This window comes from Portunus trituberculatus, chromosome 2 (genome assembly GCF_017591435.1).
Source record: "Portunus trituberculatus isolate SZX2019 chromosome 2, ASM1759143v1, whole genome shotgun sequence".
Classification (NCBI taxonomy): domain Eukaryota; kingdom Metazoa; phylum Arthropoda; class Malacostraca; order Decapoda; family Portunidae; genus Portunus; species Portunus trituberculatus.
Genome location: NC_059256.1, coordinates 6,729,858 through 6,751,521, shown reverse-complemented (window position 1 = coordinate 6,751,521; position 21,664 = coordinate 6,729,858). Strand labels below are relative to the sequence as shown.

The 21,664-nt window shown below is 42.1% G+C and overlaps 3 protein-coding genes across 4 annotated transcripts in view; 1 reads left to right on the top strand and 2 right to left on the bottom strand.

Moving 5' to 3' along the window:
* Positions 1 to 1,006: 1,006 nt before the first annotated feature.
* On the bottom strand, positions 1,007 to 8,705 carry LOC123506539 (zinc finger protein 12-like). The gene is made up of 3 exons (XM_045258709.1): positions 8,382 to 8,705; positions 1,800 to 2,476; positions 1,007 to 1,100 (listed from the first exon to the last, which is right to left on the bottom strand). Exons 2-3 carry the CDS (start codon positions 2,360 to 2,362, stop codon positions 1,007 to 1,009), a joined length of 657 nt encoding a protein of 218 aa, XP_045114644.1. The 5' UTR covers positions 2,363 to 2,476; positions 8,382 to 8,705.
* A 347-nt stretch (positions 8,706 to 9,052) lies between these two features.
* Positions 9,053 to 21,664, top strand: part of LOC123504078 (glia maturation factor gamma-like) — a 16,021-nt gene continuing 3,409 nt past the window's right edge. Inside the window, exons 1-2 of one of the 2 annotated variants that reach the window (XM_045254374.1) lie at positions 9,053 to 9,161; positions 15,874 to 16,040. Coding sequence is in view for 1 of the 2 variants with exons in the window: in XM_045254365.1 (XP_045110300.1) it covers positions 19,136 to 19,138 (3 nt within the window). In the remaining variant the exon portion in view is untranslated. Of the gene's footprint in view, positions 9,162 to 15,873; positions 16,041 to 18,942; positions 19,139 to 21,664 lie in introns of those variants that run through there. The other variant, XM_045254365.1, reaches the window with a different exon arrangement.
* LOC123504054 (zinc finger protein 12-like) lies at positions 12,911 to 15,746 on the bottom strand. Its single transcript, XM_045254311.1, has 2 exons — positions 15,258 to 15,746; positions 12,911 to 14,382 (listed from the first exon to the last, which is right to left on the bottom strand). Exon 2 carries the CDS (start codon positions 14,212 to 14,214, stop codon positions 13,093 to 13,095), a length of 1,122 nt encoding a protein of 373 aa, XP_045110246.1. The 5' UTR covers positions 14,215 to 14,382; positions 15,258 to 15,746; the 3' UTR covers positions 12,911 to 13,092.

The window sequence follows — 21,664 nt, the reverse complement described above, 5'->3', positions numbered from 1 at the left end:
CAATTGTGTTTATGGTACTGATTGAGTATATCATTTTAATCTTTCAACAGAACCATCAAACAACCCTTGAAAACTCATTTAAGTTAAATAAGAGTCTTTCAAAAATGTGTTATGTGACCAGTAGTTTACAAAGTCCACAAAGATGAGGAGCCTTATTTGGAAGAGTGTTTATGATATTGATAGTATAGAAATCCTGCTAATCTGTCATGAGAACCATCAAACTACCCTTAAAAACCTATGTGACTTAAATAAGAGCTTTTAAAATATAGGTGATGTGGGCAGAATTTTTCAGTCTACAAAGATGAGGAACCTTATTCACAAGTGTTTATTGCAATGATAGAGTAAAAATCCAGTTAATCTTTCAATAGAACCATCATACTACCCTTAAAAACCTGTTTGACTTAAAACAAGAGCCTTTTACATATATAGGTTTTTTGACACAAATTTTCAAAGTCCACAAAGATGAGGAGCCTTATTCTCTAGAGTGTTTATGTATTGATAGAGTAGAAATTCAGTTAATCTTTGAGTGGAACCATCAAACTACCCTTAGAAACCTGTGAGACTTTAATAAGTCTTTTAGAAATATGTTATGTAGCTAAAAAGATAATGGAAAATGAAATAATGTAAAAAAGAGAAATTAAAAGGAAAGAAAATAAAATGATAAAAGTAATAAAAATAACAAATAAAGCAAGGTAATAATAAAAAGAGAAACATTATGAAATAATAATTTTTAATTTTTATTTTTTTTATTAGTCTGTTAGTGAAGAACCAAGACTGATTAACTGAAAGCCCCAAAACACAGGGAAGGAAAACAACTTGCCACCATGTTACACACACACACACACATTTATTGAAAGCACACCTGCGCTGCCAACAAAACAACTGCTGCGGCCGTCACTCCCTCATGCAGAACAACTGCTGGTCTCTTTACTCCCTCACAGCACACACAGACACAGCTGCCACCACAGGCACGTCTGTGACCCACCCACCCACACAACACACCACCTCAAAAGTGGACCTTCACGTGTCTGGCAATATCAGCCTTTGTCTTGAAATACTTGCCACAGTCATCACACTTGAACTCCCTCAACCCAGTGTGTCTGAAGGCATGTTGATTAAGATAAGAAATGGTAGGAAACCTTTTGCCACACTCATTACACTCATAATTCTTAACACCACTGTGTGTCAGGCTGTGTGTGGTGAGGTTAGCCTTTAGAGCAAATTTTTTCCCACATTCACCACACTCATAATTCCTAACACCACTGTGTGTCAGGCTGTGTGTGGTGAGGTTACCCTTTTGGGTAAATTTCTTCCCACACTCACCACACTCATAATTCCTAACACCACTGTGTGTCAGGCTGTGTGCGGTGAGGTTAGACTTTTGGGTAAATTTCTTTCCACACTCACCACACTCATAATTCCTAACACCATTGTGTGTCAGGATGTGTGTGGTGAGGGTAGACTTATGGGTAAATTTCTTCCCACACTCACCACATTCATAATTCCTAACACCACTGTGTGTCAGGCTGTGTGTGGTGAGGTTACCCTTTTGGGTAAATTTCTTCCCACACTCACCACACTCATAATTCTTAACACCACTGTGTATTAGCCTGTGTGTGGTAAGGCTACACATTAGGGAAAATTTCTTACCACACTCACCACACTCATAATTCCTAACACCACTGTGTGTCAGGCTGTGTGTGGTGAGACCAGACTTTCTGCAAAATTTCTTCCCACACTCACCACACTCATAATTCCTAACACCACTGTGTGTCAGGCTGTGTGTGGTGAGACCAGACTTTTGGGCAAATTTCTTTCCACACTCACCACACTCATAATTCCTAACACCACTGTGTGTCAGGCTGTGTGTGGTGAGGGAAGACTTTCTGCAAAATTTCTTCCCACACTCACCACACTCATAATTCTTAACACCACTGTGAGTCAGGCTGTGTGTCATGAGGTTACCCTTTTGGCTAAATTTCTTACCACACTCACCACACTCATAATTCCTAACACCACTGTGTGTCAGGCTGTGTGTGGTGAGGGTAGACTTAAGGCTAAATTTCTTCCCACAGTCACCACACTCATAATTCTTAACACCACTGTGTATCAGGATGTGTGTGGTGAGGCCTTGTTTGGTGGTAAAAGTTTTGTCACACTGCTGGCACTCAAGCCTGCTCTGTCCTGTGTGGCCAGAGCTAGAGCTGTCTGTCTCCTGGTGACCCTTGCCACCACGCCTGTGCCTCCCCACACCTGAGGCTGACTGGTGGTGGAGCTGCTGCTGCTGCCACTGTCCACCCATGCTACTGCTTGGCCCCACGACTTCCACCACTCCCACACCACTGTCACCAGCACACGCCATGGCCAGTCCTGCAGGGAGCCTCGTGGAGGGCAGACACCAAGGCAGCTGTCGGTGGGTGGCAGGCAGGGATGGCGGTGGTAGCGGCAGACTGGACGATGGCTGGGGTGGGCTGGTCTGTGGAGCAGGGAAGAATGGTGTGGCCATCACAAACTGTACACATGTCTCACAAACACTACAGCTGGCATGCTAACCTAACCAAACCTTACCTCAGGGGTTCTCAAAGTGGTCAATATTGACCCCCAGGCTGTCTATGAGATTATCCAAGGGATCAATGAATAACCAGGGATCAGTGAATATTTACTGCTGACTTGAAGAGGTCATTAAAGCTTCCAGTTTGAAATTTTGATCATAATTAGTGTAAATTTCAAGAATATCAGTCTCCAATAGATTTACAAAAAATATATCAATTTCCCCAATTAGTCGTGTGGCAATCATCGTTTTGATACCAGAGAGCACCAGATTTTGTAATTCTTGCCAGAAAATAAATACTTTTTGTGGCAAGCTTTAATTAAGCTTACACAGGTGTATCATTGCACATTAATGCGTCTGAAATTTATGTCAACTCCTCTCATGATAACTGACGGCATATGACATTGTTTGAGCCTCTATTAATAACATCAGGTGATATTCTTAAAATAGCCTATAATTGTATCAAGACAGGCAATTTGTCATTTTCTATTGACCTCAATGGACATATACCAATATATACTTTCATTTGAATGTACTAAAACAATAGGCAAATCCACTTAAATTATAGAAAATGTAATTTTGTATCGGAGACTTAATTTTTCCGGTACTATCCTGGGCTGGTAGCAGCAGCAAGCAAGCCACAACAACACTGACAACGCACCTCCCATATCTTCCCTTTTTTGGTTCCGTTTTTGCGCTTGGAAATCTCTCAAATTCTTTGAGCTCTTCAGTTACTTGTTCTGTCTTGGTCTTCCTTTTTCTTGTATCTGACGTGCAGTCTTTCACGGCACTTTGTTTGGAAATAGCTTCCAGCAAATCTGAGAGGCTATTGTTTACACTCTTTACCAGACACAGTCAGTCTTCCTAACGGCGCTTACCCTACTACCCCGTACGTCCGCCAGTGATGCTGTTCTTTTTTTTATATTTCAGATTACCTTTACATGACAGTCATATCCATCACTTTTCAACATTTCTAGATAAAATGCATGAACTGAAATCAACATCTTTTAATTTTTACTCCATAAAACTATTTTTAGTTTTATCTTATAATTGAATGAACAAAGCCTTATCATACACCATTAAGTTTCAATAATAACATTAAGGGTTAGGTTTTTATTTTTAAAATACAGTTGTGCGGCAATTCATGTATTTTTTTCTGCACGCTGGTTTGCAAATGATCTAAAACACCCCTTTGCCCCAGGAAATCAGAGATAAGTAAAAACTCCAGTGCTAATAGGTATCTACAACCCTACCTGCCATGCAGCTAATTCAAATAATGCTTTATTTTTTTTTTTCATTTTTTCTTTAGTAAATCTTATGAATTTTCATTAGCTGGTGCTACTCACCCTGCCTTCAACCAAGGCAACCAAGGCCTCAACATATTTTCTTACTGTTTCCTGTATTTGGACATTAAAAAGACCTTCAATAGAGTACCACATAGAAGGCTCCCATGGAAAATACAACACATGGGAGGAATACAGGGAAACATCTTGAAATGGATGACAGACTACTTCACAGATAGGGAAATGAGGACAATGATAAGAGACACCCCATCAAGCTGCAGCACAGTTACCACTGGCATACCACAAGGTTCAGTGCTGGCACCAATTATGTTCCAAGTACAGGCAACCCCACTTAACTAACGGGTTACGTTCCCATAAAACGTTTGTTGTGCAAATTTTCTTTAAGCGAATCAATTATAACAAGTTTAACAACTGACTTGAACTTCCATTGAGAGTAAACAAAGTGAGAGTGCATCATAGTACAGTGAAAGGTTTAATGAAAGTTTATGAAGTTAAACATTTAAGTAGTTAAATTTCAGACTAAGTCATTATAATGTACACTAATGTATGTATGTAAGTAACTTTATAATGTTGATGATCCTAAATTTACAAAGGGAAGGAGAGTGAAGCGGGAAAGACACTAGCTGGCAACCTGTGGTATGTAAACAAAGGACACATCATTGTGCTGCATACAAAACTTATGTACCACATTTCCACAAGGCTTTCCATTTTATCCATTGCAGAGTCAAGAGTTCAGGTGTTTTTTTTTTAGCTTGCAAGGAAGATACGATCTCACCAGCCTTCTTAATAGAGACACTGTCTCACCAGCCTTCTTAATAGAGTCTGCTGACTTGAAAATAGTAGAGACAGAAGATGGAGTCAAGATGGTGGTGAGCAATGCTATTAGCTTTTCTGGCCTCTCTCACTTCTGTGAATAATACCCAGCTTCACTTCAAGAGTAAGACACTTCTTGGTCTTCTTAGCAACGCTTGGTGACACTGCAGGGCATTTTGGTGGCAAGTTGAGCAAGGGAAGACGAGCTGCTGCTGATGCTGTTAATGTTTTGAACTAGGGGGAGTGAATAGTGCGTGTTTTGTCCACGAGGGGCGCTGGTGTATTCAAAAGCCTGTCGGCTTGCGTGATACAGAAATAAAAGGAAACGTTCATTGTAGTGAAATTTTGTTGTGTGAACGTTCATTAAGCGGGGTTGCCTGTATGTGTCAAGGATATACATGAGGTTTTGAGTAGCTACATAAATTTTTTTCTGGATAATGCAAAACTTCTGAGAGTAGTAAAGAACATTGGGGATCGTATGGAATTGTAGAAAGATATTGACAAGATCTGGAAGTGGAACCAAGAGTGGAAATTAGAATTTAATACCAGGGAATGCCATATAATGGAAATGGGTAAAAAGCAATATGTGTGAATACAAAGTGGGAGAAGAGATTATAATGAAAAGGAATGAAGAGAAAGACCTGAGAGTTATAATACAAGACACCCTGACTCCAGAAGGACACATAAATGGACTATTTGCTGCAACATACAAGGGTGGCGTTCAATTACAGGGATAGGAGTATAATAAAAAGGATAATAATCCCTATGATAAGACCTAGATCAGAATATGCAGCAGTGGTGTGATCACTATACAGGCAGAAGGAGAAAAAGAAACTAGAAAGAATCCAAAGGACTGTTACACAGATGGTGCCAAAAATCTTCCCTATGAAGAAAGACTGATGGAAATGGAACTACCAACTTTGAATGATAGATGGGAAAGAGGAGACTTAATAACAATGTAAAGTTAGTAAACCATATGGAAAAGATAGACAGACAAGACCTGGTAACACTGATGGTGGATGGAGATAGACAAACAAGAGGACACCCCAAGAAGATCAAGAAAAATCAGTGCTCAAGAAACATTAAAAAGCTGCTTTTTCCACACAGGACGATAGACATCTGGAATGGCTAGAGTGAAGAGATTGTAGCACCAGAAAGTGTGCACAAATTTAAGGAACAGTTGGATAAATGTAGATATGGAGACCGGTCACTATGAGTCCCCAGCCCCACTCCAACTCTGTAATATATAACTAGGTAAATACTTCTTGTTTGGCTAGGTTTAGTGCTGGCAGCAAGAGCAGGATCAGGATCAGGATGGCCACCAGGACAACAAGTGTGAGGAATGATAAGATAGGTGTGCTTTTTTATGCAGATGATGTAGTGGTTAAGCTGTGTCCACACTAACGAGCATGCTTGACGGGCAAACAGTAATACCAGTTCACAATAGGTAGTGAGAATGAGGATTGATGATGCCAGAAGTGGAAAAACCACAGGCAGGGATCTGGCAACAAACAGTGCTACCAGATGTAGTTTAGCCCACAATATCTACTCCTTCACCAGGCAAAGACTGTAGGGGGAAAGTTGTAAACTGATGAGTGGTGTCAAATACAGGTTCATGGTTCAGTTTCACTCTGACCCTGCTGAAGAGTGGGGTGCAGGACCTGTCTCACCATGCCGAACACCGTCGAGAGGAAGGAAATAGCCTTGTGTGGAATAATTCTTAGCGTGTGTATGAAAAAGCAAACACAAGACAGAGCTCGGAGGCGTGTGTGGTGCAAGGACTGATTGAGGAGAAGAGGAGAGTTGGGAAGTCATGCTTATCGCGAACTCCACGACAAGCCTGAAGATGGTTTTATCCAGTATATAAGAATGGATGTGAATAGTTTCCTCACACTCCTAGCAAAAGTGGAACCATACATAACAAAACAAGATACCCACTTGAGGCAGTGCATGTACAACCTCACTCACAGACAGTTGCCCGCTCGTTTGCCCACAGTCTCCTCGCTTCTGACGTCACCTTCGTGCCTGCCACTCACCTCTTTGCTTATGTATTGGAATGGGATCTGGTATCACTATTTGCCCGTCAAGCATGCTCAATAGTGTGGACACGGCTTTATGAGTGAGTCAGCAGAGGAGCTGCAAAGTTTGCTGGATGTTGTGGTTGGGTATGGAAGAGATTGTGGAGCTAGGTTTAGTAGTGAAAAGAGTAAGGTGATGATTGTGAATAGGTCAGAAGATGAATGTAATGCAGTATGGAGGCTGGAAGAGAATGAGTTGAAGCAGGCACAAGAACACAAGTACTTGGGGATGTGGATGAGTCCAAATGGGTGTGAAAAGACAAAGAATGAAAAGATAAGCTTGGTGAACCAGTGGGTGGGTCGCTTAGGAAGCGGCAAGGATGAGAGCAAGTAAGTATGGCGTACTGAGAGAAGTGTGGAAGAGTGTGACTGTCTCCAGTATAATGTATGGTATGGATGTGATTGCATGGAACAAAAGGGAAATTGACAAGTTAGAAGTGGGGCAGTGTAGAGTAGCTAGGCTAGCACTGAATGCACCGAGGTACACGGCAGTAGAAGCTTTAAGAGGTGATATGGGATGGAGCTCTTTTAGGGAAAGACTTATAAAAGTGACACTTAGGTACAAGGTTAGGCTTGAGAGAACGGATGATGCAAGAATAGCAAGGAAGGTGTATCTGTGGAGTGAAAGTGGAAGCAAATGGAGGAAGAGGTGCATGAGAATGAGAGAGGAATGGTCTACAAGTTAAGTGAGCAGTAAGAATGGCTGGGATGAATCAGAATGAGCTGGAATGGGTCATGACAAGAGGAGGCAGAGTAGGAACTGAATGGGATGTGAGGAAGTGGAAGAGTGAGATAGACAGAGATGTGAAGAGCATGGGACTGAGTGAATGGAGGAATGAGATGGAACGAAAGACTACTCTGGAATGGTACAAGGTGAAAGAGGCCCCGATGTATGAGAGGTGGTATGATGGAAGCCTGGGTGGTGATCTTCTCTTCAGAGCTAGGGCACAGTGTATGGATGTGAATGCAAGGAGTTACAGGTGGTCTGAGTCCTGCAGCAAAGTGTGCCAGATGTGTGCCTCGGGAGAGGACGAGACGGTGGAGCATGTGAAGTATGCCAGAGACAGGTATGAGATGATGCAAGTGGTGTTGACTGAGTTAGGGCATAATAGGAACAAAAGAGTGGAGAAGACAGGGAGGGAGTGGATGGTGGTGCTGCTGGGACTGAGTAGAGAAACGAATGAAAGGATAATTGAGGCAGTGAAGGAGTTTCTGGAGAGAATGTGGCGTGCCAAATGTACGGACGATTAGAGCAAAGAATCCTGCTCTTTTTGTCTTCTTTTTTTCCTTTTTTTTCTGTGTGCCTTTCTTTTGTCGTCTACAGGAGCTGCCGATCCAAAGGCCCGGCTCAGGAGCGAACCCGGCCTGTAGTATCAAGATCAAAGTCTCCTTCTAATATTAAGCAACATTTTATCTTGTATTCCTATTATTGATCAAGTTTGTGAAAGGTGAACCTTAATTGTGTGTGACGTGTCCTAAGTATTAACCTCGGGAGAAGGTTTCCTCCCCAGTGGGAGCCTTCCCCACCCCACAAACCTTACACACACACAGAGCAGCATGTACCAGTGTACCAGACAAAAGAGTTTGGTCCACACAACACAGTAACAAGTGTAACAGTAAACAGTAAACACTCACTGGCAGTGGCAGTGTTCCCGTGAGACTCCTCGGTGAGTGAGTGTTGGTGCTTCGCCTGTGGAGGGCTGCGATGATGTCCTAGGCTGACGTGCCGCTGGCCCGCTGCTGCTGACTCACACCTTACCACTTCCTGCGCGGCAATCACAGGCTACACCACTGCTACTCGTCTTGTCCACACTTGTTGAGGAAGGGACAGGTGAAGGGTGGAGCGTGGAGGTGGACACCAGCAGGGCACCGTACTGTTTACTGTTTACACCACTACCAGTACCAGGTGGCGGACTGGCGGTGCGGTGAGCGGCTAACAATGAGGCGAGCTGAGCGGGGCTACCACTTTAACACTCAACTAATTGAAGTTTTCTCTTAATTCATGTGTAATTCAATCCAAACATGTGTATTTAACTTTTAATATTTTTCTGAGTGTTTTCAGCTTTTAAATCACCAAAGACAAGGAAATGAGTTTTAATGAGTAATGTCGACATTTTCACAGCACACTTTTCTTTTCTCTCAAATGTAAACTTACGCCGTCCTTACTTTCCTAACTAACTTTTCCATAATTATTGATCACCTTTTCTGTGTATGAATGAAAGGTAACTAGTTTATTCCCAATGTTGCAGAAAGCACGTGGTTGTGTTTACATCTGAGTGAGCGGCGTGTGTGTGTGTTAACTTGCCACCACACCGTCTGTCTGTCAAGTGTCACTCATCTAACAAAGCTCGTGGTGCAGGCTTGTACAGGTGTGGCAGGCAGGTGTGGCGCCGAGCAAGTGTGCAGCAGGTGCAGGTGTGTCATTTGACTTGTTGCAGTGGCTGGTTATATTAGCAGTTAAGGGAAAAATTGGAAAAATGTTTAGGATTTGTTTGGTGGTTAGGTGTTGCTATCAAAGGTTGTGTTTTTCGTAAATGTTCTTAGATTTATGTTTTTATATTGTACCTTCTTTTGGTGTTATTCTTTTTTCCTGTCTTTACGATCTACTTAACCCCTAAATGGCCGGTTTCTCACCAAAAAGTAATAATTTTCAATTATTTTTCGTCTCTGCTTTGACTCGTTGATGAAAACTTTATAGTGTTTTATTTATCAGTGCTTTTTGTTGAGCCTCATGCACACGCCGGCTGTGTAGGTGGTGTGGTGAAGTGAAGTGACTCAGAACACCAGCTCGCTCTCGGTCTGATTGTAGGAGGAAAAGTAACGCAGCTGTGAATAAAACTATCAAACTACCCTTAAAAACTCGTGTGACTTAAATAATTTTATTTTTTATTATTATTTAGGTTTTGTGGCCACCATTTTTCAAAGTCCACAAAGATGAGTCTTACTCGCAAGAGTGTTTATAGTAATGATACAGTAGAAATCCAGTTAATATGTGGATAGAACTATAGAACTATTTTGAAAACCTATTTTAAATAAACATCAGGCTTTTAAAAACGAAAGTTTTATGGCCACAATTTTAAAGTAAAAATATTAGGAACCTTATTTGCAATTGTGTTTATGGTACTGATTGAGTACAAATAATATCAGTCTTTTGACCGAACCATCTATTTCAGTTAAATAAGAGTTTTAAACTTCAAAAAATGAAGGTTTTATGGCCACAATTTTGAAGGTCAACAAAGATGAGTAGTACCTTTAAGTGTACTTAAGGTATTGATAGTAGAAATTATGTTATTCTTTCAATAGAACCATCAAACTACTCTTAAAAACCTCTTTGACTTAAACAAGAGCCTTTTGAAAATATAGATTTTATGGACACTATTTTTCAAAGTCCACAAAGATGAGGAGCCTTATTCACAAGCGTTTATTGCATTTATAGAGTAGAAATCCAGTTAATCTTTCAATAGAACCATCATACTACCCTTAAAAACCTGTTTGACTTAAAACAAGAGCCTTTTATAAATATAGGTTTTTGGACACAAATTTTCAAAGTCCACAAAGATGAGGAGCCTTATTCTCTAGTGTTTATGTATTGATAGAGTAGAAATTCAGTTAATCTTTGAGTGGAACCATCAAACTACCCTTAGAAACCTGTGAGACTTTAATAAGTCTTTTAGAAATATGTTATGTAGCTAAAAAGATAATGGAAAATGAAATAATGTAAAAAAGAGAAATTAAAAGGAAAGAAAATAAAATGATAAAAGTAATAAAAATAACAAATAAAGCAAGGTAATAATAAAAAGAGAAACATTATGAAATAATAATTTTTAATTTTTATTTTTTTTATTAGTCTGTTAGTGAAGAACCAAGACTGATTAACTGAAAGCCCCAAAACACAGGGAAGGAAAACAACTTGCCACCATGTTACACACACACACACACATTTATTGAAAGCACACCTGCGCTGCCAACAAAACAACTGCTGCGGCCGTCACTCCCTCATGCAGAACAACTGCTGGTCTCTTTACTCCCTCACAGCACACACAGACACAGCTGCCACCACAGGCACGGCTGTGGCTCCACCCACCCACACAACACACCACCTCAAAAGTGGACCTTCACGTGTCTGGCAATATCAGCCTTTGTCTTGAAACACTTGCCACAGTCATCACACTTGAACTCCCTCAACCCAGTGTGTCTGAAGGTGTGTTGATTAAGACGAGCAATGGTAGGAAACCTTTTGCCACACTCATTACACTCATAATTCTTAACACCACTGTGTGTCAGGCTGTGTGTGGTGAGGTGAGACTTGAGGGTAAATTTCTTCCCACACTCATAATTCTTAACACCACTGTGTGTCAGGCTGTGTGTGGTGAGGCTACCCTTTTGGGTAAATTTCTTCCCACACTCACCACACTCATAATTCCTAACACCACTGTGTGTCAGGCTGTGTCTGGTGAGAGTAGACTTTCTGCCAAATTTCTTCCCACACTCACCACACTCATAATTCCTAACACCACTGTGTGTCAGGCTGTGTGTGGTGAGGCTACCCTTTTCGGTAAATTTCTTCCCACACTCACCATACTCATAATTCCTAACACCACTGTGTGTCAGGCTGTGTGTGGTGAGGATAGACTTTCTGCCAAATTTCTTGCCACACTCACCACATTCATAATTCCTAACACCACTGTGTGTCAGGATGTGTATGGTGAGGCCTTGTTTGGTGGTAAAAGTTTTGTCACACTGCTGGCACTCAAACCTGCTCTGTCCTGTGTGGCCAGAGCTGCCTGTCTCCTGGTGATCCTGGCCACCACGCCTGTGCCTCCCCACACCTGAGGCTGACTGCTGCTGCTGCTGCTGCTGCTGCTGCCAACACTGGCCACCCATGCTGGTACTTGGTACCACGGCCTCTACCACTCCCACACCACTGTCACCAGCACACGCCTCGGCCAGTCCTGCAGGAAGCCTCGTGGAGGGCAGACACCCAGGCAGCCGATGTTGGGTGGCAGGCAGGGGTAGTGGCAGCAGCAGCGGCAGACTGGACACTGGCTACGCTGGGCTGGGCTGGTCTGTGGAGCAGGGAAGAGTGGTGTAGCCATCACAAACTGTACACACGTCTCACAAACACTACAGCTGGCATGCTAACCTAACCACACCTTACCTCAGGGGTTCTCAAAGTGGTCAATATTGATCCCCAGGCTGTCTATGAGATAATTATCCAAGGGATTGATGAATAACCAAGGGGACAGTGAATATTTGGTGTTGACTTGAAGAAGTCATGAAAGCTTCCAGTTTGAAAGGTTTGGTCATAATTAGTGAAGATTTGAATTTCCAAAAAATACATTAATTTCCTCAAATCAAACAGATTTTATTTTTTAGGAAGTCTTCTGAATTTTCATTAGCTGCTGCTACTCACCCTGCCTTCAACTAAGGCCTCAACATATTTTCTTACTGTTACCTGTATTTGGACACTGAAAAGGCCTTCAATAGAGTACCACATGGAAGGCTCCTATGGAAAATACAACATATTGGAGGAATACAGGAAATATCTTGAAATGGATGACAGACTACTTCACAGATAGGGAGAAATTGCAGCTAAAAGATTACTTTTTCTTGTTTAATGCATGACAAAGGAACAAATAGTGAAGTAAAATTACAGTGACTGGTGCTTTTCCAATGCACAGTGACATGAAATCACACATGATTCTAAATGAAAGCTAGAGAGATTGATTGATTGATACATTTATTGTTGCATTAACGATGAAATGCAACAAAGGAGGAGGATGGACCTTGCCACCCACCCTCTGGACAAAGGTTAAAGTATCAAAAACCTGCAATTGTTGGTCAAATCTGTGTACTAACTCACCAAGTCATGAAGACTGGAGAGGCCGTTCATATCACAAAATATTGCATCCCTTTGAAGTTAGTAGCAGTGCAGCAGTAAGGCACGTGGCAGATGAGTACCGGCCAGATGTACTCAGGAGTAACTCTGATGTTGGTTCCAGAGCCCTTCAAGTGTGCTCCAACACACACTTGACAACCACTGTCCTAGAGTGTTGCCATGGCAGCATTAACACTGTACAGTGTAGTGTGCTCTTAGTCTGTTAGTGAGGAACTTAGACTGATTAACTGAAAGCCCAAGAACACAGGGAAGGAAAACAACTTGCCACCATGTTACACACACACATTTATTGAAAGGCACACCTGCGCCACCAACAAAACAACTGCTGCGGCCGTCACTCCCTTACACAAAACAACTGCTGGTCTCATTACTCCCTCACAGCACACACAGACACAGCTGCCACCACAGGCATGGCTGTTGCCCCACCCACCCACACAACACACCACCTCAAAAGTGGACCTTCACGTGTCTGGCAATATCACGCTTTGTCTTGAAACACTTGCCACAGTCATCACACTTGAACTCCCTCAACCCAGTGTGTCTGAAGGCGTGTTGATTAAGACGAGCAATGGTAGGAAACCTTTTGCCACATTCATCACATTCATAATTCCTAACACCACTGTGTGTCAGGCTGTGCTTGGTGAGACTAGAAATGTGGGTAAATTTCTTCCCACACTCACCACACTCATAATTTCTAACACTACTGTGTGTCAGGAGGTGTGTAGAGAGGTTAGAATTTTGGGAAAATTTCTTGCCACACTCACCACACTCAAAATTCTTAACACCACTGTGTGTCAGGCTGTGTCTGGTGAGGGTAGACTTGTCAGTAAATTTCTTCCCACACTCACCACAATCATAATTCCTAACACCACTGTGTCTATGGCTGTGTATGGTGAGGGAAGACTTTTGGGTAAATTTCTTCCCACACTCACCACACTCATAATTCCTAACACCACTGTGAGTCAGGATGTGTGTGGTGAGGTGAAACTTGTGGGTAAATTTCTTTCCACACTCACCACACTCATAATTCCTAACACCACTGTGTGTCAGGCTGTGTGTGGTGAGGCTACCCTTTTTGGTAAATTTCTTCCCACACTCACCACACTCATAATTCTTAACACCACTGTGTGTCAGCCTATGTGTGGTGAGGTTACATTTTAGGCTAAATTTCTTCCCACACTCACCACACTCATAATTCTTAACACCACTGTGTGTCAGCCTATGTCTGGTGAGGTTACATTTTAGGCTAAATTTCTTCCCGCACTCACCACACTCATAATTCCTAACACCACTGTGTGTCAGGCTGTGTGTGGTGAGGTGACCCTTTAGAGTAAATTTCTTCCCACACTCACCACACTCATAATTCCTAACACCACTGTGTATCAGGGTGTGTGTGGTGAGGCCTCGTTTAGTGGTAAAAGTTTTGTCACACTGCTGGCACTCAAACCTGCTCTGTCCTGTGTGGCCAGAGCTGCCTGTCTGCTGGTGATCCTTGCCACCATGCGTGTGCCTCCCCATACCTGAGGCTGACTGCTGTTGCTTCTGCTGCCACTGCCACTGGCCACCCATGCTGCTGTCCGGCCTCACGAACTCCACCACTCCCTTATGACTGTCACCAGCATACACTGCGGCCAGTCCTGCAGAGAGCCTTGGGGAGGGCAGATAGCCAGGCAGCCGTCAGTGGGTGGCAGAGGTGGTGGGCAGCAACAGACTGGACGCTGGCTGGGCTGGTCTGGTCTGTGGAGCAGGGAAGAGTGGTGTGGCTCTCACAAACTGTACAAACATCTCACAAACACTACAGCTGGCATGCTAACCTAACCAAACCTTACCTCAGGGGTTCTCAAAGTGGTCGATATTGACCCCGATGTATGAGAGGTGGTATGATGGAAGCCTGGGTGTTGATCTTCTCTTCAGAGCTAGGGCACAGTGTATGGATGTGAATGCAAGGAGTTACAGGTGGTCTGAGTCCTGCAGCAAAGTGTGCCAGATGTGTGCCTCGGGAGAGGACGAGACGGTGGAGCATGTGAAGTATGCCAGAGACAGGTATGAGATGATGCAAGTGGTGTTGACTGAGTTAGGGCATAATAGGAACAAAAGAGTGGAGAAGACAGGGAGGGAGTGGATGGTGGTGCTGCTGGGACTGAGTAGAGAAACGAATGAAAGGATAATTGAGGCAGTGAAGGAGTTTCTGGAGAGAATGTGGCGTGCCAAATGTACGGACGATTAGAGCAAAGAATCCTGCTCTTTTTGTCTTCTTTTTTTTCCTTTTTTTTCTGTGTGCCTTTCTTTTGTCATCTACAGGAGCTGCCGATCCAAAGGCCCGGCTCAGGAGCAAACCCGGCCTGTAGTATCAAGATCAAAGTCTCCTTCTAATATTAAGCAACATTTTATCTTGTATTCCTATTATTGATCAAGTTTGTGAAAGGTGAACCTTAATTGTGTGTGACGTGTCCTAAGTATTAACCTCGGGAGAAGGTTTCCTCCCCAGTGGGAGCCTTCCCCACCCCACAAACCTTACACACACACAGAGCAGCATGTACCAGTGTACCAGACAAAAGAGTTTGGTCCACACAACACAGTAACAAGTGTAACAGTAAATAGTAAACACTCACTGGCAGTGGCAGTGTTCCCGTGAGACTCCTCGGTGAGTGAGTGTTGGTGCTTCGCCTGTGGAGGGCTGCGATGATGTCCTAGGCTGACGTGCCGCTGGCCCGCTGCTGCTGACTCACACCTTACCACTTCCTGCGCGGCAATCACAGGCTACACCACTGCTACTCGTCTTGTCCACACTTGTTGAGGAAGGGACAGGTGAAGGGTGGAGCGTGGAGGTGGACACCAGCAGGGCACCGTACTGTTTACTGTTTACACCACTACCAGTACCAGGTGGCGGACTGGCGGTGCGGTGAGCGGCTAACAATGAGGCGAGCTGAGCGGGGCTACCACTTTAACACTCAACTAATTGAAGTTTTCTCTCTTAATTCATGTGTAATTCAATCCAAACATGTGTATTTAACTTTTAATATTTTTCTGAGTGTTTTCAGCTTTTAAATCACCAAAGACAAGGAAATGAGTTTTAATGAGTAATGTCGACATTTTCACAGCACACTTTTCTTTTCTCTCAAATGTAAACTTACGCCGTCCTTACTTTCCTAACTAACTTTTCCATAATTATTGATCACCTTTTCTGTGTATGAATGAAAGGTAACTAGTTTATTCCCAATGTTGCAGAAAGCACGTGGTTGTGTTTACATCTGAGTGAGCGGCGTGTGTGTGTTGCCAACTTGCCACCACACCGTCTGTCTGTCAAGTGTCACTCATCTAACAAAGCTCGTGGTGCAGGCTTGTACAGGTGTGGCAGGCAGGTGTGGCGCCGAGCAAGTGTGCAGCAGGTGCAGGTGTGTCATTTGACGTGTTGCAGTGGCTGGTTATATTAGCAGTTAAGGGAAAAATTGGAAAAATGTTTAGGATTTGTTTGGTGGTTAGGTGTTGCTATCAAAGGTTGTGTTTTTCGTAAATGTTCTTAGATTTATGTTTTTATATTGTACCTTCTTTTGGTGTTATTCTTTTTTCCTGTCTTTACGATCTACTTAACCCCTAAATGGCCGGTTTCTCACCAAAAAGTAATAATTTTCGATTATTTTTCGTCTCTGTTTTGACTCGTTGATGAAAACTTTATAGTGTTTTATTTATCAGTGCTTTTTGTTGAGCCTCATGCACACGCCGGCTGTGTAGGTGGTGTGGTGAAGTGAAGTGACTCAGAACACCAGCTCGCTCTCGGTCTGATTGTAGGAGGAAAAGTAACGCAGCTGTGAATAAAACTATCAAACTACCCTTAAAAACTCGTGTGACTTAAATAATTTTATTTTTTTATTATTTAGGTTTTGTGGCCACCATTTTTCAAAGTCCACAAAGATGAGTCTTACTCGCAAGAGTGTTTATAGTAATGATACAGTAGAAATCCAGTTAATATGTGGATAGAACTATAGAACTATTTTGAAAACCTATTTGAAATAAACATCAGGCTTTTAAAAACGAAAGTTTTATGGCCACAATTTTTAAAGTAAAAAAATATTAGGAACCTTATTTGCAATTGTGTTTATGGTACTGATTGAGTACAAATAATATCAGTCTTTTGACCGAACCATCTATTTCAGTTAAATAAGAGTTTTAAACTTCAAAAAATGAAGGTTTTATGGCCACAATTTTGAAGGTCAACAAAGATGAGTAGTACCTTTAAGTGTACTTAAGGTATTGATAGTAGAAATTATGTTATTCTTTCAATAGAACCATCAAACTACTCTTAAAAACCTCTTTGACTTAAACAAGAGCCTTTTGAAAATATAGATTTTATGGACACTATTTTTCAAAGTCCACAAAGATGAGGAGCCTTATTCACAAGCGTTTATTGCATTTATAGAGTAGAAATCCAGTTAATCTTTCAATAGAACCATCATACTACCCTTAAAAACCTGTTTGACTTAAAACAAGAGCCTTTTATAAATATAGGTTTTTGGACACAAATTTTCAAAGTCCACAAAGATGAGGAGCCTTATTCTCTAGTGTTTATGTATTGATAGAGTAGAAATTCAGTTAATCTTTGAGTGGAACCATCAAACTACCCTTAGAAACCTGTGAGACTTTAATAATAATAAGTCTTTTAAAAATATAAGTTATGTGGCTAAAACAGATAATGGAAAATAAAATGATGTAAAAAAGATAAATTAAAAGGAAAAAATAAAATGATAAAAGTAATAAGAAATAAAAAAAGGTAATAATAAAAAGAGTAACATTATTAAATAATAGAAAAATTATTATTATTTCTTTTCTCTCTTTCTTAGTCTGTTAGTGAAGAACCGAGACTGATTAACTGAAAGCCCCAAAACAGGGGGCGGCAACAAAGTACGGGTAACGCTTTGTTAGTTCGTCAGGCACTTCACTGTCTGTCTCTCGTTCACTCTCTGACTGCTCCCCAGAGTACGACTTGTTCCTTCGAAGTCTCTTGCTACACTCCTGTCCTCTGTCCTCGTCGGTGCCACACAGTGCCCCACAAACCACGCCGCCTGTGCCGTCGCACCTGCCAGGCAATGTCCTTACGAGTCTATTTCAGCTTATTAGGTAACGCTATATACCTTAACCGCTAATTACCAATATATCCCTGATAATGCTGGCTACAAGCAATTCACACATGCATACATTTATTTACACGGTACCGTATGACAATTATCCCAGGGCTGGCCAGTGCCCTCACCCATACACACACACACACACACACACTCTTATCTCCCCGTGACCTCCGGGGTCACACCACCTCCGTCATGGAGGCCTAGCTCAGCGTCCCTTCCATTAGGGTGTGACAGTTTCATAAACACGAGCAACCAACACCTCGCTCACCCTTTAGGTAAAGCCTGCACATATGTACTACCCATATGTACTCTCTTATGACGCTGCTCCACACTCACACAGGCACACGTACATATCTGGGAGGCTGCTGCAATACACCTTCGCAACAATATATATATATATATATATATATATATATATATGACTGTTTGATAGTCTCTGACGAGACAGCCAGACGTTACCCTACGGAACGATATCATATCTTCGGATAGGTCTGAGACCAGGCACACACCACACACCGGGACAACAAGGTCACAATCGATTTACATATACTACTGCTAGGTGAACATATATATATATATATATATACCGGGCCGTGTGTGTGTGTGTGTGTGTGTGTGTGTGTGTGTGTGTGTGTGTGTGTTTTTTTTTTTTTTTTACATAATTTTTCCCGGAAACGTCCTGCTGTATTTCTTGCAATATTGTAACTATTTCCCATGAACACCGTTATTAATAGATCTACATATGACGTATTTAGGAAACTATAATGAGGTTAACGTAAGCCAAACCATCAGTTCTTTCTTAGTTTTTCTCTAGTAATGGAAAAAAGAAAGTGGCAATTTCCCACTGCTTAACACAGGAGAGGCCAATGTTTTGAGTGTAAGTTGCAATCAAAAGCTCCGCCCACACCCTCAAACTCCGCTCATTCCCTTCACTTTTTTAGTACGGCAGGATATGCCGCCACCTTCGATCTAACCTCATTGGTCACCCTTTGGAGTGCACCAATCCTGCTCAGCTAAGTAATCACCAGTTGAACGAAAATACGCCTGATGATGCAGTGCGGCAAAGTCGTAATTCTGTGCCGCAATGCCCAGTTCTGAAAAATACAACAAAACAAAAATAAGGCACTAATCCCTGGAAGAAGAGCGAGGAAAGTGAGCGGCGTAGGAGAGTAAGCGACCACAACACTCCCTCTTATCAAGCCTCGTGACGTAATTAAAAGAGGAAGTGGAGAAAGGGGAGGAGACTTGCTATTATCTAACGCTTTACGCCAGCGAAACACCAGCCTCTGCACCTCACACAGCCGGAAAGACAGACAGAACAGCTATAACTTGAGTAACAAAAGATCTGAAGGTTTAAATAAGGAAAGATGGTGAGTTTTGTGTGTATTTACCTAATTGTATTTACCTAATTGTAACATACGGGAAAAGAGCTATGCTCGTGTTGTCCCGTCTCCATATCTATTAATGTCCAGCTTTTTCTTAAAATCATGAATATTCCTTGCGTTGACCACTTCCACGTCTAAACTATTCCATGCTTCCACCCTTCTATGAGGGAAGCTATATTTTTTCACATCTCTCCTATAAGTGGCCATTTTAGTTTTTCCCATGCCCTCTCGACATTCTTTCATTCCACATACACAGATCTTCCCTATCCATTTTTCCATGCCAATCATCACTCTGTATATTGCTATCAGGTCTCCCCTTTCTCTTCTGTTTTCCAGGGTCGGAAGTTGCATTCTTTTCAGTCTGTCTTCATAAGTCAAATCTCTTAAGTCAGGCACCATTTTTGTTGCAGCCCTCTGTACTTTCTCTAGTTTCCTTATGTGTTTCTTTAAGTTCGAGCCCACTGTATTGTTGCATATTCAAGCCTCGGTCTTATCATTGCAGTAATTATTTTCTTCATCATTTCTTCATCTAAATATACGAACGCCACTCTTATGTTCCTCAATAAGTTCAATACTTCTCCAATTATTTTGTTTATATGTCTCTCTGGCGATAGGTCATTGGTAATTGTCACCCCAAGGTCTTTTTCTTCATGACTGGTTTTATGTCTTCATTTCCTATCTTGTACATACTCCTGATTCTTCTTTCACTCTTGCCAAACTCTATTTTCTTGCATTTTGTCGTGTTGAACTCCATTTGCCATGTACAGCTCCATTTCCATATTCTGTCCAAGTCTTCCTGGAGTAGTTCGCAATCTTTGTCACATCTCACTTTTCTTAACAATTTTGCATCGTCTGCAAATAGGCTCACATAACTGGACACCCCATCCACCATGTCATTTATGTAGACCGCAAACATTACTGGTGTGTGTGTGTGTGTGTGTTGAGGTAGTTGTATTGTAGAGGGTTGGATTGGGGCTCATAGTGTCCTGTCTCCATGTGTCCATTTATCTAGTTTTTGGTTCAAGTTGTGGACATTATGTGGTGTAACAACTTGGTCACTCAATGCATTCCACTTCTCCAGCGTTCTGTGTGGAAAACTGTATTTTGCAACATCCTTGACACACTGCCTCATCCTGATCTTCTTTCCATGTCCTCTTGTCCTTCCATCTTGTTGTGTCACCAGCATCAGGTCTTCCTTGTCTATCTTTTCAGTGCCATTGACTATCTTGTACATTGTTATTAGGTCCCCTCGTTCTCTTCTATCTTGTAAGGTTGGTGTGTGTGTGTGTGTGTGTGTGTGTGTGTGTGTGTGTGTGTGTGTGTGTGTGTAATTCACCTCGGTCGTCTGCTGGTCACCCAGCCAGCCTTCCCCTTTATGGAGCGAGCTCAGAGACCGATCTTCGGGTAGGACTGAGACCACAACACACTCCACACACCGGGAAAGCGAGGCCACAACCCCTCCAGTTACATCCCGTACCTATTTACTGCTAGGTGAACACACCCCACACATTAAGAGCCACGTCCATTTGCCTCGCCGCTTCCCAGGACTCGAACCCGGAACCTCTTGGTTGTGAGCAGAGCGTGCTAACCACTACACTACGCAGTGTATTTACCTAGTTGTAGTTTTCCAGGGCCTGGGGTTTATGCTGGTGTGGCCCCGTCTCCATATCTACACTTATCCAATCTTACTTTAAAAGTATGCACACTCGTTGCAGACACTACTTCTTCATTTAAACTGTTCCACGTCTCAACACATCTTTGCGGGAAACTATATTTTTTAACATATCTCAGACATCTTCCCTTTCTCAGCTTTTTACTATGCGATCTTGTGCTTCTAGTGTCATATTCTTCTCTCAGGATCAGTTTCTCATTATCCACTTGGTCCATTCTGTTGATCAATTTATAAACTTGTATCAGATCCCCTCTCTCTCTCCCTTCTTTGTTCCAGGGTTGGTAGATCCATAGCCTTTAGTCTCTCCTCATATGTCATCCCTTCAAATTCTAGAACCATTCTTGTAGCCTGACCAGGGAATCCAACCCCAGTCCTCTGGCTTGTGAAGCCAGCGCTCTAACCACTGAGCTACCAGGCGTGTGTGTGTGTGTGTGTGTGTGTGTGTGTGTGTGTGTGTGTGTGTTTATTGATTTATTTGGTGTTTTTCTTTAATTTTTTCTATATTAGTTCCCTTATAACAGGTACGTTTGGCTCCGTTTGGCTCCGTTTGTGTCTGTTTTATCCGTTTAGGGTCAAGAGTAGGGACTTTTAAAGAGGGGTGTAGTGTGTGTGTGTGTGTGTGTGTGTGTGTGTGTGTGTGTGTGTGTGTGTGTTTGCATTGTTATTTTATTTATGATTCTACTGATAATTTGTTGTGATTTTTTTTATATTTATGTTTTAATTTAATTATTTATTTATTTATTTATTTATTTATTCATTCATTCATTCATTTATTGGTCTTGTTCTTATTTGTTTTTATTATTCTTTAATTCTCTCTCTATTATAAGGAGAATTTTACT